At 44.7% G+C, this 13,895-nt stretch overlaps 1 protein-coding gene across 1 annotated transcript; it reads left to right on the top strand.

The window, feature by feature from the left end:
- The first annotated feature begins 3,405 nt into the window (after positions 1 to 3,405).
- LOC123075558 (nascent polypeptide-associated complex subunit alpha-like protein 1) lies at positions 3,406 to 6,319 on the top strand. The gene is made up of 4 exons (XM_044498134.1): positions 3,406 to 3,588; positions 4,576 to 4,663; positions 5,605 to 5,735; positions 5,801 to 6,319. The coding sequence occupies exons 1-4, from the start codon at positions 3,538 to 3,540 to the stop codon at positions 6,128 to 6,130; spliced, it is 600 nt and encodes a 199-aa protein (XP_044354069.1). The 5' UTR covers positions 3,406 to 3,537; the 3' UTR covers positions 6,131 to 6,319.
- The last annotated feature ends 7,576 nt before the right edge of the window (positions 6,320 to 13,895 follow it).

Genomic DNA, 13,895 nt, shown 5'->3' with positions numbered 1-13,895 from the left:
GCGGCCGAAGAAGGGCAAGACATCCGCAAAGAAGAACAAGGCGGCGGACGGCTCCGACACCTCGAAGGCAAGGAGAAAGAAGCTTGCAGGGCATGTGACGGGCGCGGCGGCTACCGAAGCGCCGGCGAGCTCACTCGTTGAGTCGGCGACCGACGCGCACAACGTGTTGGACGATATGCCCCAAAGGTAGAAATTTTTTCCAACTTTTCTTTTCTCTTTATTTTTTGAATGCATTCATATAGATAGCTTATTTGCATTGTTCTATATATTTTGTAGTGTCAATGATGATGCATACATGTCAACTATGGGTGTTGGCTCCAACAATTCGCATTGGTCCCAAACCAATGACATGCATTTTGAAGACCATGAGTTCGAGGTGGACGAGGATGGTGAGGGCATTGTCGACGCGCCGAAAGGAAGAGCGGGCAATTACACCAACGCCGATGACATCTTACTATGCAATACCTGGTTGCAAGTGTCGAGGGATCCATCCGTTGGAGTGATCAAAGTAGAGATGCTTATTGGGGCGGATGAAATAACACTTTGATGTTCGCAACGTGAGTGGAATTGACCGCTCCGAGAGATCACTTCAGTCCCGGTGGTCGACAATCAACACGGATTGTCAAAAGTGGGCGGCCGCACAAAAGGCGGTTGACAAGTTGAACCCAAGTGGCACCAATGAGGATGATAGAGTAAGTGGCATTTCATCCATGTTCATCATACTTGTTGTTGGTGTTTGAAGTGCTAACTTGCTTTGTTTTCATGTAGTACAACATTGCACAAAACTTGTTCAAAGGAGAGGAGAAGAAAACCAAGAAGGGGAAGATCAAGAAAGGACGGATATTTACCTTGCCTCATTGCTATGAAGTGTTGAAGGATGATGAGAAATGGAAGAAGCGTGATGATTTGGATGATTTCCATTTGAGCAACAAACGCAAGCGAACAATTGAGTTGAATGATGATGAGGAGGAGGAGGAGGAGGATGCATCAAGTGACGGCAAGAGAAGCCCCACACCCAACTTGGTTTCATACTCGAAGCCAAAATGACCGGATGGGTGCAAGAAAGACGCAAAAAAAAAAGAAGAAGAAGAAAGGAGATGATGAGCTCAAAAATGCTATGGAAGCTATTGTGAAGGCAAGAAAAGAAGCCAACGAGGTGAGGAAAATGGCAAGGAACCAAGATGCCGCGGCCGAGGAGAGGAGGTTGGCGGCCGAGGAGAGGAAGGTGGCTTTGGAGGAGAGGAAGGTGAGCAATGAGGAGCGAACTAGATTGTTGGAATGGGAGAAGCACTTGTTCTTCTTGGACACATCTATCCTCAATGAGGCGCAAAAGGAGTATGTCAATCTTGCCCGTGAAGAAGTCTTGATCCAAAAAAGAGCCATGATTCGCGCAATGGGTGGCGGTGGCCTTGGCGCCATGGGAGGCATGGGTGGCTTCGGAGGTACCGTGGGCGGTTTAGGTGCCATGGGTGGCTTTGGAGCTACCATGGAGACCATGGAAGGCATGGGTGGCTTTGGAGCACCCCCCGACGCTATGGCCGTCATGGGAGGCATGAGTTTTGCTTCTCTCATGGGAGACATGGGTGCACCTCCGGCCGTCATGGGCAGAATGCCTTCCGGTGTGCCTCCTCACACACATTCCCATGAAGATGTCGTTGAAAATCTTGCCAACATCGTCGGAGCTTCACGTGATGCGGTGCGCGATGAGGAGGAGGATGAAGAATCATCTTCGGAGGAGGAAGAATCGTCCGAAGATGAGGACGAAGACGAGGACGAGGCTTGATGTGTCTTTCGTTTGTGTCATGAACTTGGTTTGCATTTTGAACTTGGTTGGATGAACTTGTGGGCATGAACTTTTATTCATCAATTTGTTTGTGTGAAATTTATATGTCATGTTCATTGCATTTTGAATGTTTGAAATTCATTTTGTGTCCAAAATGCAATGCTCCGGCGAGTCGCGCGCTGCATTTTTTGCGCGCGGCCGGAACGGCGCGCGCGCTGTGCATTTTAGCACGGCTGTTGGAGCCAACGCTGCCGGCCGCGCAAAACCAGGCGAAGGGCGCGCGACAAAATAGTTTTTAGCGCGCGGCGCGTAGCACTGCTGTTGAAGATGCTCTAAGGCTCGCATTCTCTATCCAACACTGAGCTGCACATCTTGGGCCCAAACGTTCCCAAGATGGGCCCAAACAACGGCCAGCCAACGCCGACCGGGAAGACCCATATACTCCCTCCGTTCCTAAATACTTGTCTTTCTAGGCATTTCAACAAGTGACTACATACGGAGTAAAATGAGTGAATCTACACTCTAAAATATGTCTACATACATCCGTATGTGATAGTCATTTGAAATGCCTAGAAAGACAAGTATTTAGGAACGGAGGGAGTAGTCCACAAAAACCACACACCACACGAGCTAAGCGCGTCTGTTCCTCGCTTCCACTCCGTCGCAGACTCGCAACCTCTTCCCCTCTCCGTCTCTTCCCAAATCCCTGATAGCACGGGAGGACTGGGAAAGCGCTCAGTTTTAATGTATCTAAATGACGGTCGGAGATCCAAATCATGGAGCTGAAGATCCTAATAAACCGGGGCCATCACATTTGGTTGAGAAAGCACGACCTTGCGCCATGCGTGCATCCACGTTTTTCGGCTATTCAGTTTTAAAAAAAGAGGTCAGACTCTCTTTTTTTAAAACAAAGGAAATACCATGGTATTGGAGATACTGTGGTATTAAATACTATAGTTTTTTAGGTAGCCAAACAACTCACAGCAATTAAAACTGTAGTAATTAGAGAAATCGTGGTGCTAATACTCCGGCTCATCTATATGCTCGCTATGCTTGTACATTAGATGGAACCAAAATCTGGCATGATGTGAGCCCTGAATTTCTTGTCTCGTGCATACGGGCGGATTGTAACCATATGATACTATTTTAATAAAGCTCCCAATTCGATGCAAAAAAATAGAAAAATTCTGGTGCTCACGTTTATTTCTGGATTTATTTCAAGATTTTCAGCGATGCGCATTCAATGAGGGAGACGTTCCCGTTGATGACGAGGCGCCTACGGTGACTTCGTAAATCTTAAGATGATACGCCGGCTCAGTCTTTCAAAGGTGCTCATAGGAGTAGGATGTGCGTGTGTGCATTTATAGGGATGAGTGTATACGCGTATGTATGAGCGCTTGCATCTGTACTGCTTCAAAAATTAGAAAAACTGCAGTATTTCTAAAATACTTAGAAAATACTTTGCTATCAAACGGGGCTAAGGCTCGCATTCTCTATCCAACTGAGATGCACATGTTGGGCCCAAACGTTCCCAAGATGGGGCCGAACAACGCCCAGCCAACGCCGACCGGAAGACCCATATAGATAGTCCACAAAAACCCCACACCACACGAGCCGAGCGCGTCTCTTCCTCGCTTCCCCTCCGTCGCAGCCTCTTCCCTCTTCGCCCTCTCCGTCTCTTCCCAAATCCCTCCTAGCTCGGCTAGGGTTTTACTTTCCCCTCCGACAAGGTTTCACCGGCGACGAGCGCCACCATGACGGTCGCCGAGCTGCTCCGCGCCCAGCTCGAGGAGCAGAACATCGAGGTGATCCTCCATTCCGACCCCTCCCGCCTCTCCGATTTGGTGCCGTGTCAGACTGAAAAAAATATATGATAATTTCGCCTCTCCATGCTTGTTCGGGCCCTACGTCGGCTGATTTTGTCGCGGCGGCGGTGTTAGGACGGCAGATCTCGTCTGTTTATGTCGCCTAGGTTGCAGAGCTTTGGTTGGAGAGCTGTGGGTGGCCAGCCTAATGGCAGTTCCGTGCTTCTCCTTGTTTCTGCGCTTATCCTGCATTTTTTCATTGGGGGGGGGGAGGGCAGCGGCCCAGCCCAGGCCTTGTGATGCCTGCTGCTTGTCCAGCTAGGAGTTCAATTTCAGAGTTTGCTCATACTATCCTTTGGTCTTTCTGGAGCTAGCTCTGTTGTAATAGGCCTTGTGGATTGTCTGTTAGTTGTTCCTTACTGTATAAAGATTTGTGGTTCCCTTTCTGAGAGAAGAGATCTTCAGTGTTGCACACTGAAATGCTACTGCTTTGTCTTATGGATGCACAATCTGAACGAATTTTAAGTGGCCATGGATAAATCAGTCACCTTTGGTGGTTGCTACAGTACAAATGTGACTTTATTTATTAATTAGCTTTGGATGTCAGTTGTGACCTAAGTATCATGTGTGCATTTGTGTATGCTTATATGATGTATGGCATACTTCCTGTACCAACGATATTAATTTTTGAGCATAGCTTGTGTTGTCAATGCAGGCAACAGTTCGTTGTAATGTACATACTCATCCTTTTATTTTGCTTTTGGAGTGTCATTTCTGTTTATCTTGTGCTGATGCTACTTAGTATGTACTGACATCTTCATGCTGGAAAGATAATACTGTGGGTAGACTGTTTACCGTTGCTTCATTTCTGCATATGTCTAACTCTGCTTTCCCCCCTCTGCATGTCCCCTGTTCTGAGGCATTGCTGCTTAGTGTATAATACTTATGACGTTCAAGTAATATGATATTTGTGATGCATACACTCAGGGAGATGAGCCTATCCTTGAGGATGATGATGACGACGATGAAGACGATGATGAGGATGAGGATGAAAAAGATGACGATGACGTTGAGGGTATGATGAAATTCTGCTGTTCCTTCTATTCAGTTAAGTAGCCACTTAGTTATAGACAAGCCTATTTCTATTTGTAATGCTGCCTTCTAAGTTCTAACATAAATTTAAACATCCGAAGTTATTGCCCATACCTAAATTTTAGATTAAATGTTGCTTTTTCAACCCCTGAATCAATTTGATTATTTTGTTTCTGTTGGACTAAATTTTGGCATTATCATTATTAAGAAATTGTTGTCTGATCTGTTCCCCAATATGATACAAACTCTGTAGTTACCTATTTTGGTTCACTTTTACCTGTTTTTATTTTAAGATTAGGCACTGACCAGTTTGTACTCTCTAATATTCTGTTCTTTGCGTACACCGCTATGCCTTTGTGGTTTATGTTCTTATATTTTTTGAACTATATATCATATTCACTTATTCCTGAATTTTTCAGCACTGCTTGTTTACACACTTTATAGTTTCCTTGAGTGCTTCCTGCCATTTCTATATAATGTTCACCTCTGTACTGAGGTGGCACCTTGTATCAATGTCAATCTGCATTAACATATACTCCCTCCATCCCATATTAATTGAGGCTGAAATAGATGTATGTATCTACTATCTAGCACTGAAATGCGTCTAGATACATCCATTTTCAGTGTCAAACTCTCAATTAATATGGGACGGATGGAGTACATGAATGTTCAGCTATAGCATTTAGGCGCTGTTCGGCAGTCCACCCGCTCCGTGGAAATTAAGAATCTCCGGAGTACCTTTTCGCTCGTTCCGCACTTTTTAACTAGAACTCCGTCAGCTCCGGGAGCGGCCTCGCGGAGCGGAGGGGCTCCGAACAGGCCCTTAGTTTGATAGGTGCAAATCCTGAATGTAAAATCCTTTGTACCTTACCCTAACTATGTCTTGAAAATCTGAAAATATACATCTCTTCTTTCTGGGACTAGGGGGTGATGCTGGTGGAAGATCTCGGCAGAGTAGGAGTGAGAAGAAGAGCAGGAAAGCCATGGAGAAGCTTGGCATGAAGGCCATTACTGGTGTGACCCGTGTAACTATCAAGAAGAGCAAGACCGTGAGCATCTTGACCACTTCAGGGCGTTGTTCCCTGTGGCATAATTAAATGCTGGTGGTTGTTGCATTTTGTATGTCCTCTCCAAGCCAGACGTCTTCAAGAGCTCGCAGTCAGACACCTACATCATGTTCGGGGAGGTCAAGCTCGAGGACCCGAGCACTCAGCTGCAGACACAAGCGGCGGAACAGTTCAAGGTGCCAGGCCCGAGCAGTGTGATCTCAAGGGGCGAGCCGTCCGTGGCAGCTGCCCAGGACGATGAGGAGGTCGACGACACTGATGTTGACAAGAAGGACGTCGAGCTCGTGATGAGGCAGGCCTCCGTGTCGAGATCCAGGGCCGTGAAGGCACTCAAGGCTGCGGATGGCGACATTGTCAGTGCTATCATGGAGTTGACTAACTAGGTGCTAGAAGGTGGAATTGTGTCTTGATAACAGGGTGTGGGATCGCAGAGCAGTTTTTGGTCATGTCATCTTGAAACTTGAATGTTGCAGTTGCGGGATTGGTAGCTCTGTTTCTCTGTTCACCAAACTAGTACTCTCATGTAGGTTTCCTAGGAGTTTTAACATCTGAGGATCAGCAAACTGCATGCTCTTTTGCGAAAATTTGAATCTTCTGTGCGCCAGATTTTGTTTTCAAATGCACGTAATCATGTTTTAGCTAATATATGTCATTCGAGTTAGCTTTTACTAGATTCGGCTTAACAGTTTGTCTTGCCACATGGACCACAATAATCATTCAGAGTGTTGCTGCCACCGACCAGATGAACACCTTTGAGTAGTCTTAGGGTATGTTTGGATTGTGACGAAGGTGTACCACAACAAATTTGTTGCTTTGACAAAAAAAATATTCTGTTTTTGTTTGGATGGTTGTCAACTTCTTGGCATATATGAATACTGTTTGTATAACTATCGTTTCTTTTCCTTGCCAATGTTCCAACTTACAACCAACCAAAACCTCAACCATTTCTTTTTTTAATATTGACTAGCTATGTTTTGGTCTGAGGCATAAACCAAACACGCCCTGGGTCGCTTGGTGCCGACAAGGCCATCCCACGGCTCGTGCAAATTCCTGCAGATACCTTGTTTTTTCCGAGTCAGTTTTGAAATTTGATGCATATATGTAATGCTAAGCTGTAAATTGTGCACCCGTAAAAAAGTAAGTTTGTCAATCGTACTAACGGAGAAAACGAGAAATGTAGACTGATGAACTTAATGTGACGTGTACTATGGGGGATTCTCCGCTTCCTGCACACGAAACTGCACGAGCACCTTTCTCTGTCTTGGCCCGTTTGTCTCCCGTCCGTTTTGTCTCTCCTCTAGTGGCCCTCTGAATCTCAATTACCTCCACCTGGCGAGCGTGCCCACCCACCTCGCTTCCTCTCTCCTACCACCACCGTTACTCTGGAGCGGCACAGCGATTCTGACAACCAATGATGCGGCAAGGTACACTCCCGATACTGAATATGCACAACGCTACGTTCTCATGAGTCAGTTGAGGGGGCTGAGGAGGAGGAGAAGCATGTCGCCATAGAGTTGTATGTCACCTCCGGCAGATCTGCATTGCCGTCTTCTTATGTTGGCTCCTCCGCAACTTAGTCAGCGCTGCAATTGCTTTCTTTCCTAAATAACACTTGCCTTTCTCTTCAATCGACACCCCATACGATGATGTGTTTCCATATGCCTCACATTCATATTTCATATCGGATAGCCTCGCCCAACCCATCCTTCATTGTCACATCACTCTCTCTCTCTCTCTCTCTCTCTCTCTCTCCCCCTCGGGACTCGGGACCATGTTCCGTTTGTTTACTCTCTCTCTCTCTCTCTCGCTCTCTCTCTCTCTCTCTGAGCCTCGACCATGTTCATGTTTGTTTGACCGCTAGCACTATCCAGATAACATAGATAGAGGCTACAAGAGACTGCAAAGAGCAATGCTTCCTTTATAAGTGTCGGTCTGCCTTTGGCTGAGAAAGGTTGGTGAGAACATTAGCTACTCATCCATTCATTTTCTGACCAAATCTTGGAGTCTATATTGTACCTTTGGCCTTAATTGCCGTTTCTCTGAAATGATTTGGTTACATATGTGTGCCTTTGCTCCACCACCCCTAGCTCGCCCTGGTCTCTACACTAAACATGGATTTGCCAAGCTAGTGAGAGATGGTGCGTTCGGAGCCTGAACTGAAAACCAAAGTAGTGCTCAACATTACAGCCTCGTACACCATATGAAATTTGTGCAACTAGCAAACTGCTCGAATCTTAGATGATAACACCTCCCTCCCTCTCGCGGTCGCATGTGTCCTTCAAGATTACAAATGACATGTCATCCTTATTTACATTGATAGAACAGCGCCTACTGCAATCTTTCTTCTTTAGAGCCTCTATTTTACTTTTTGATCTGCGTTAGGCTGTAAATCATATCCGTTCATGAATCAACTCCAAACTGAATATACATACCATATAGCACAGTAGAAAATCTCAATATCATGGTGTATAAATTCAATGGTTTCTACATCTAAGGAAAATCTCAGAGTTTGTTCAGCATGAAGCCTCAGTGGTGCGATTGGCAGTGGTTCCATGCAAGCTAGATCAAACTTTTAGTTAGCACTTGCTGTAGGATGGAAGGGCTGGGTAGGAGCCTTCAGTCATGTCATCATGAACCGGAGTTTCATTTGTCCAACATTTCAAACTATTGAAATGTAGGTTTTGCAGTCCTTTAACGTCCGACCATGCGCTCTAGTGGAAGCTGGCTATTTCATAGCCTTCCTGTTCTGCGATATACTTCGGGTAAACTATTATTGTGGGAGTAATTATACAAGTGCTTTCACTTTAAGAATACCATGTGATTATCTTGCACCAGTTCCTAAGTCTAATACATCTTCACCAATCATGTACGTCGTTGAAGAAGTCAAGACATTGATGTCAGTATGCAGATCATCACATTTGCTGCCTCTCCTCACGACCACGTCGAGCTCCGCCTGATCTGGCACTTCCCCAGCCAGACATGGCGTGGTCGTCTACAAGAGCTTGCACATCTGCGCCTCATACCGAAATCATGAAGATAATTCCTTGCCTAGCTCCAAACCGCATTGCAAGTGTACTCGCTGGTGTTTTCAGAGACGTACTGATTCTTTGCATGCATTTTCCATGCAAGATTCACTCTCTTGTCAGCACTGTGAACGACCACCCTCTGGCAACCAGCATTGTCCCTTTGCTTCCCGTGGATACCCTAGCCCTACAGGACGTGGCCCAACCAGAAGGAAATCCTCCATGGAGAGTGTCCTTCCCAACAACTGTTCTGCCAAGCGCAGTAATACTGCAGCAAGTGAGACAATTGGAAGGAAAGCCTCGTCCAAGAATGCCTTTCCTCACACCTCCCATTCCCAACGCACATTTATCCGATATACCAAATTAGTATCGCTAGTGTGGGTATCTGATATTCATCTCCTTCTGTAGGTAAAAGAGGCTAAGGTAGAGAGGAGGGTACACAAGTAGACTGCATGCAAGGATAGGAGGCTACCATGCATGCTTTGAGCTTTATATGTGTTGTGAAACCCATAGGTTGGTGGCCGTGATAATTAGTTCCCATCCATATGAAAAGGCAATGTTTTAGACAATACCATGTCTCCAAAATGTGAAATATATGGTCATACAATAAATATGACAATTCTTAAATATACACTTAGCGTGGGGATTAAGATGAATGATGACACGGGTCATTATTTTCAGACTCATAAGGGCTTCAGACGGGGGGACCCGATGTCCCCTGTTCTGTTCAACATAGTGACAAATATGTTGGCAGTACTTATCGGTAGGGCCAAGGAGAATGGCCAAGTAGAAGGACTAGTCCCCCCATACTACAATACGCTGATGACACTATAATATTCATTGAACATGATCTCGCAAAGGCTAGAAATATGAAGTTAGTACTTTGCCTTTTCGAACAATTGTCGGGTTTAAAAATTAATTGTAACAAGAGCAAATTGTTCTGCTTTGGAAGAGCCAAAGAGGAATAAGAGGCGTATAGACAATTGCTCGGTTGTGAAATGGGATCCTTGCCTTTCAGCTACGTTGGTATCTCAATTCATCATCGCAAACTGTCAAATAAAGAATGGAAATGTATTGAGGATCAATTTGAAAAAAAAAACTAAGCTCCTGGAAGGGCAAGCTTATGTTTTATGGAGGTCGGCTTGTGTTAATAAATTCAACATAACTTAGTATGTTGATGTTCCTGTTATCTATCTTTGAAGTACCTATAGGGGTGCCGAAAAGGTTAGATTTCTATCGATCTCGTTTCTTCTAGCACTGTGATGAAGTAAATACGAAATACAGATTGACCAGGTGGGAAAATACAGATTGACCAGGTGGGATATTATTTGCAGACCCAAAGACCAAGGGGGTCTTGGGATTGAGAACCTGAAGATAAAAAACAAATGCTTGTTCAGCAAATGGCTATTTAGGTTATCGGTTGTGACCGATGATATGTGGGCACAGATCTTATGTAACAAATACCTACAATCAAAGTCTGTGTCCCATGTTACCGCCAAACCTAATGACTCACCGTTTTGGAAGGGGCTAATGCGGACCAAGGATTTTTTTTTGCAGAGCGAAGTTTGTTGTTGGAAATGGTACAACAACTAGATTTTGGGAAGATACATGCATGGTTAGGGGAGACGCCTTTGGCCTATGAATATCCACTCTGTATAATATTGTACAACGTAATGAGATTTACATTGCTGCAGTATTACAGTCGTCCCCATTGAACATCCAGTTCAACATCCAGTTCAGGAGGTCCCTTGTGGAAGAGCGGTGGAGCTCATGGTTGCATCTTGTGCGAAGATTGATTGATGTTCAACTTTCTGATCTGCCTGACTCGTTTCACCGGAAGTTAACTAGGAACGATGTTTTCATGGTAAAATCTATGTACTTGGATCTAATTAATTCTGGTCCAATCCCGAGATATATTCATATTTGGAAAATTAAAGTTCCATTGAGAATCAAGATATTCATGTGGTTCGTTCACAAGCAAGTGATACTCACCAAAGATAACCTTCTTAAGCATAGTTGGGTAGGTAGTTCACGTTGTTGTTTTTGTGATAATGATTAGACAATACAACATCTCTTCATCGATTGCCCTCTATCTAAGCTTCTTTGGCTTACGATTCATATAGCCTTTAACATCAGCCCCTCTAGTTAGTATCAACATGTTATTTGGGACGTGGCTTATTGGAGTGGAGCCAGTTACCGTGGGACGTATTCGGATAGGAATATGTGCACTTCTTTGGACTATATGGAATTGCAGGAATGATATGATCTTTAACAGACATAATCTTATGAATTTCTTGTAGGTTATCTACAGAGCTTCCGCTTGGACCCATACGTGGCCATTAATCACGCATACGGACTCTAGGGAGCTTTTAGTTACTGGGTACAACCGATAGGAGACGGTTACACCAGCTATCTACAACCGGTTTGGATGGCGGTTCAATAATAGGATATATGTTTAGTCGTCTTGTCCTGTTCTTTGCCGGTTGTGGCTTTGTTTATTTTATTTGCTTTTTGTGCTCCTTCTGCAAGCTGTACTATACCGTGGACCTTGTTTTTTTTTGAATTTTAATAAAGTGGCCGCATGCATCATTCTCATGCAGAGGTCAGAGGTCTTCCTCCTTTAAAAAACACTTTCTAGACGCCTTCATATCGCCCGTGTGGGTGACACGAGGCCTGAAATGTTTCGTTCTAGTTTAAGATTGAGAAAGTAACCACAAGAGCCTTTCCATTGACGGGAAACATCACCTCCCATTAAAAAGATAATCCACATTAATGAGACATTAAAGTGTATCCCTAGTGGGTTGAGGGTACCACCACCCTCCTAATCATTTGACCACTAGTTAGTTCTCACTAATCGCTCGCCCGCAAAAAAAAGTTCTCACTAATCCACCAGCTTATTTAACCTTTTTTAGTGTACCTTCTTTGTTTACAGAAAGATAATTTTATGTCTGTCCAAACACCCACTACTAGGAAAAACCTAGTAGTAACGCGGGTTTTGAGGCTAGCAGCAGCGCGGGCAGCCGCGCTACTACTACGACGCTACAGCTAACTGTTAGTAGTAGCGCGGTCCGCACCCGCGCTACTACTGTTGACTATATCAGCAGCGCTTTTGTGGAATGCGCTACTATTAGTTAGCTGTAGCGATTTCCTAGCCCCTCGCTACTGCTATATCTTTCATCATTTTCCCCCGCTTCCTACCCCGTTTCGGTTTCAATAAACTGCAATTTCCAGATACTACTACTAGATATCAATTTCATAAAGCATTATAAGTACTAGGTAGTACTCCCTCCGTTCCAAATTACTCGTCGTGGTTTCAGAAGGGAGTACTAGATAACAATTTCATGTATAGTGAACATGCATCCACAAGTAGTACAAGGTCATATCGACGACGATCATCATATGTAGTTCTAGATGATATCGACGACGATCATCATACGTAGTTCTAGATGATATAGCCACACACACATATGTAGTTCTAGATGATATCGAAGACGATCATCATCCTCAAGCCTGGCGGTAGGTGTTCCTGATAGTAATTAGGATGGCCTGTCCAACACGAAGATTCTTGCCATCGAGGAATCTCTTCCACCCAACCGAGTTTAAGTGTGTGCGACCGTCCGTGTCCACGCGGTAAGTACAAGTTGTGACGGAGCCCCTTGCGGTAAGGCATAGTCCAGCTGAGCCTTCTTCATCAGGCTCGATACCATAACTCATAGATAGGCTCTTTGCCAATTTCTGAATAAGAAAAACATATCAATTAATAAATAGCCTCGCACACTCTTGCAAATAGGTATATATGGATTATCTACACTATTAATACTTCCTTAGATTCTACACTAATAAGCATGTGATCGAACTCTACACTAAAGCATATCATCGACTAGATTCCACACAACATATCATTGGACTCTACACTAAGCATATCATCGGATAATTTGCATTTGTAAGTATAACATTACCATATCATGTCGATCGACCATGGTACTTGTCAGGCGGGTCACGAATGGCACCCCGACAAAGTCAGCATGTGGCGGAATTATGTCCCATAGGTTGCACACCTCCTCCTTGCTCAGCCTCATTCTTTGAGCTACGATGGCTTCATGAAGTGGGTCCTCATCATCTTCATCGAGTGGTTCCTCATTATCTTCATCATCTTCCACCAGGTTGATATAAATGACAGCCAGCTTGGGTCTTTCTGCTCCGAAGGAGAAGCTGATCAACTCACCACCAGTAAGACGCATGCGGGCGAGGAAACGGGCCCATCCATCTCCTCCAATCTGCGACATATTGCGTCCTTTCTCGACCTCCATAGTGTACGGCCCCCCAGGAGCCTCAAATGTCACAGTGTCTCCTATCAGCTTGTTGAATTTCAACCTCACATTGCATGGGACGATCTGTGTAAAAAAAGCAAAATGACACAATGCAGTAATGCCAACACTAAAAATAAAATAGTTGTTACATTTCATATAATTTCTTACCGCCGCATGAAGAAAACTCGGCTGGAAGTAGATGCCGAACAGCTTGCGAGTTGCAAGGCTGCTGGCGCACCTTGACTTGCACAATCGACATGGTGGTGGTGGTGGTGGCCCCATTTTCCTAAAGCAATATGAGCAAGGATTAACGATCCACTTCACAGGAAAGAATGTTCTATAAATCAACTAAATCAACTAGCCTATTAAATCAACTTGCCTACTAAATCAACTAAATCAAAATGTTCTATAAATCAACTAGCCTATTAAATAAACTTGCCTACTAAATCAACTAAATCAAAATGTTTTATAAATCAACTAAATCAACTAGCCTACTAAATCAACTTGCCTACTAAATCAAAATGTTACAAATCAACTAAATCAACTAGCCTACTAAATCAACTAAATCATATGAACTAAATCAAAGTGTTGCATATGAACTAGCCTACTAAATCAAAATGTAGCAGGGAGGAGGGGCTGTGGATGGAGGAGGGAGGAGGGAGAAGGAGGGGCGACTGGAGGAGGGAGGAGAGAGTAGGACGGAGGAGGAAGGGCGGAGCGAGGAGGGGCCGGCCGGCGGCGAGTCGAGGGAGGACGGAGGAGGAGGGCGGTACCGAGTCCAGCGAGGAGGAGGAGTTGACGGCGGCGCAGAGGGA

This window comes from Triticum aestivum, chromosome 3D (assembly GCF_018294505.1).
Source record: "Triticum aestivum cultivar Chinese Spring chromosome 3D, IWGSC CS RefSeq v2.1, whole genome shotgun sequence".
Taxonomy (NCBI): Eukaryota; Viridiplantae; Streptophyta; class Magnoliopsida; order Poales; family Poaceae; genus Triticum; species Triticum aestivum.
This window is presented reverse-complemented; position numbering and strand designations above follow the sequence as displayed.

Coding starts and splice junctions, on each gene's coding strand:
- LOC123075558 (XM_044498134.1), top strand. CDS start 3,538: ATGACGGTCGCCGAGCTGCTCCGCGCCCAGCTCGAGGAGCAGAACATC. Junction 3,589..4,575: donor TCGAGGAGCAGAACATCGAG/GTGATCCTCCAT, acceptor GCATACACTCAG/GGAGATGAGCCTATCCTTGA. Junction 4,664..5,604: donor AGATGACGATGACGTTGAGG/GTATGATGAAAT, acceptor TTCTGGGACTAG/GGGGTGATGCTGGTGGAAGA.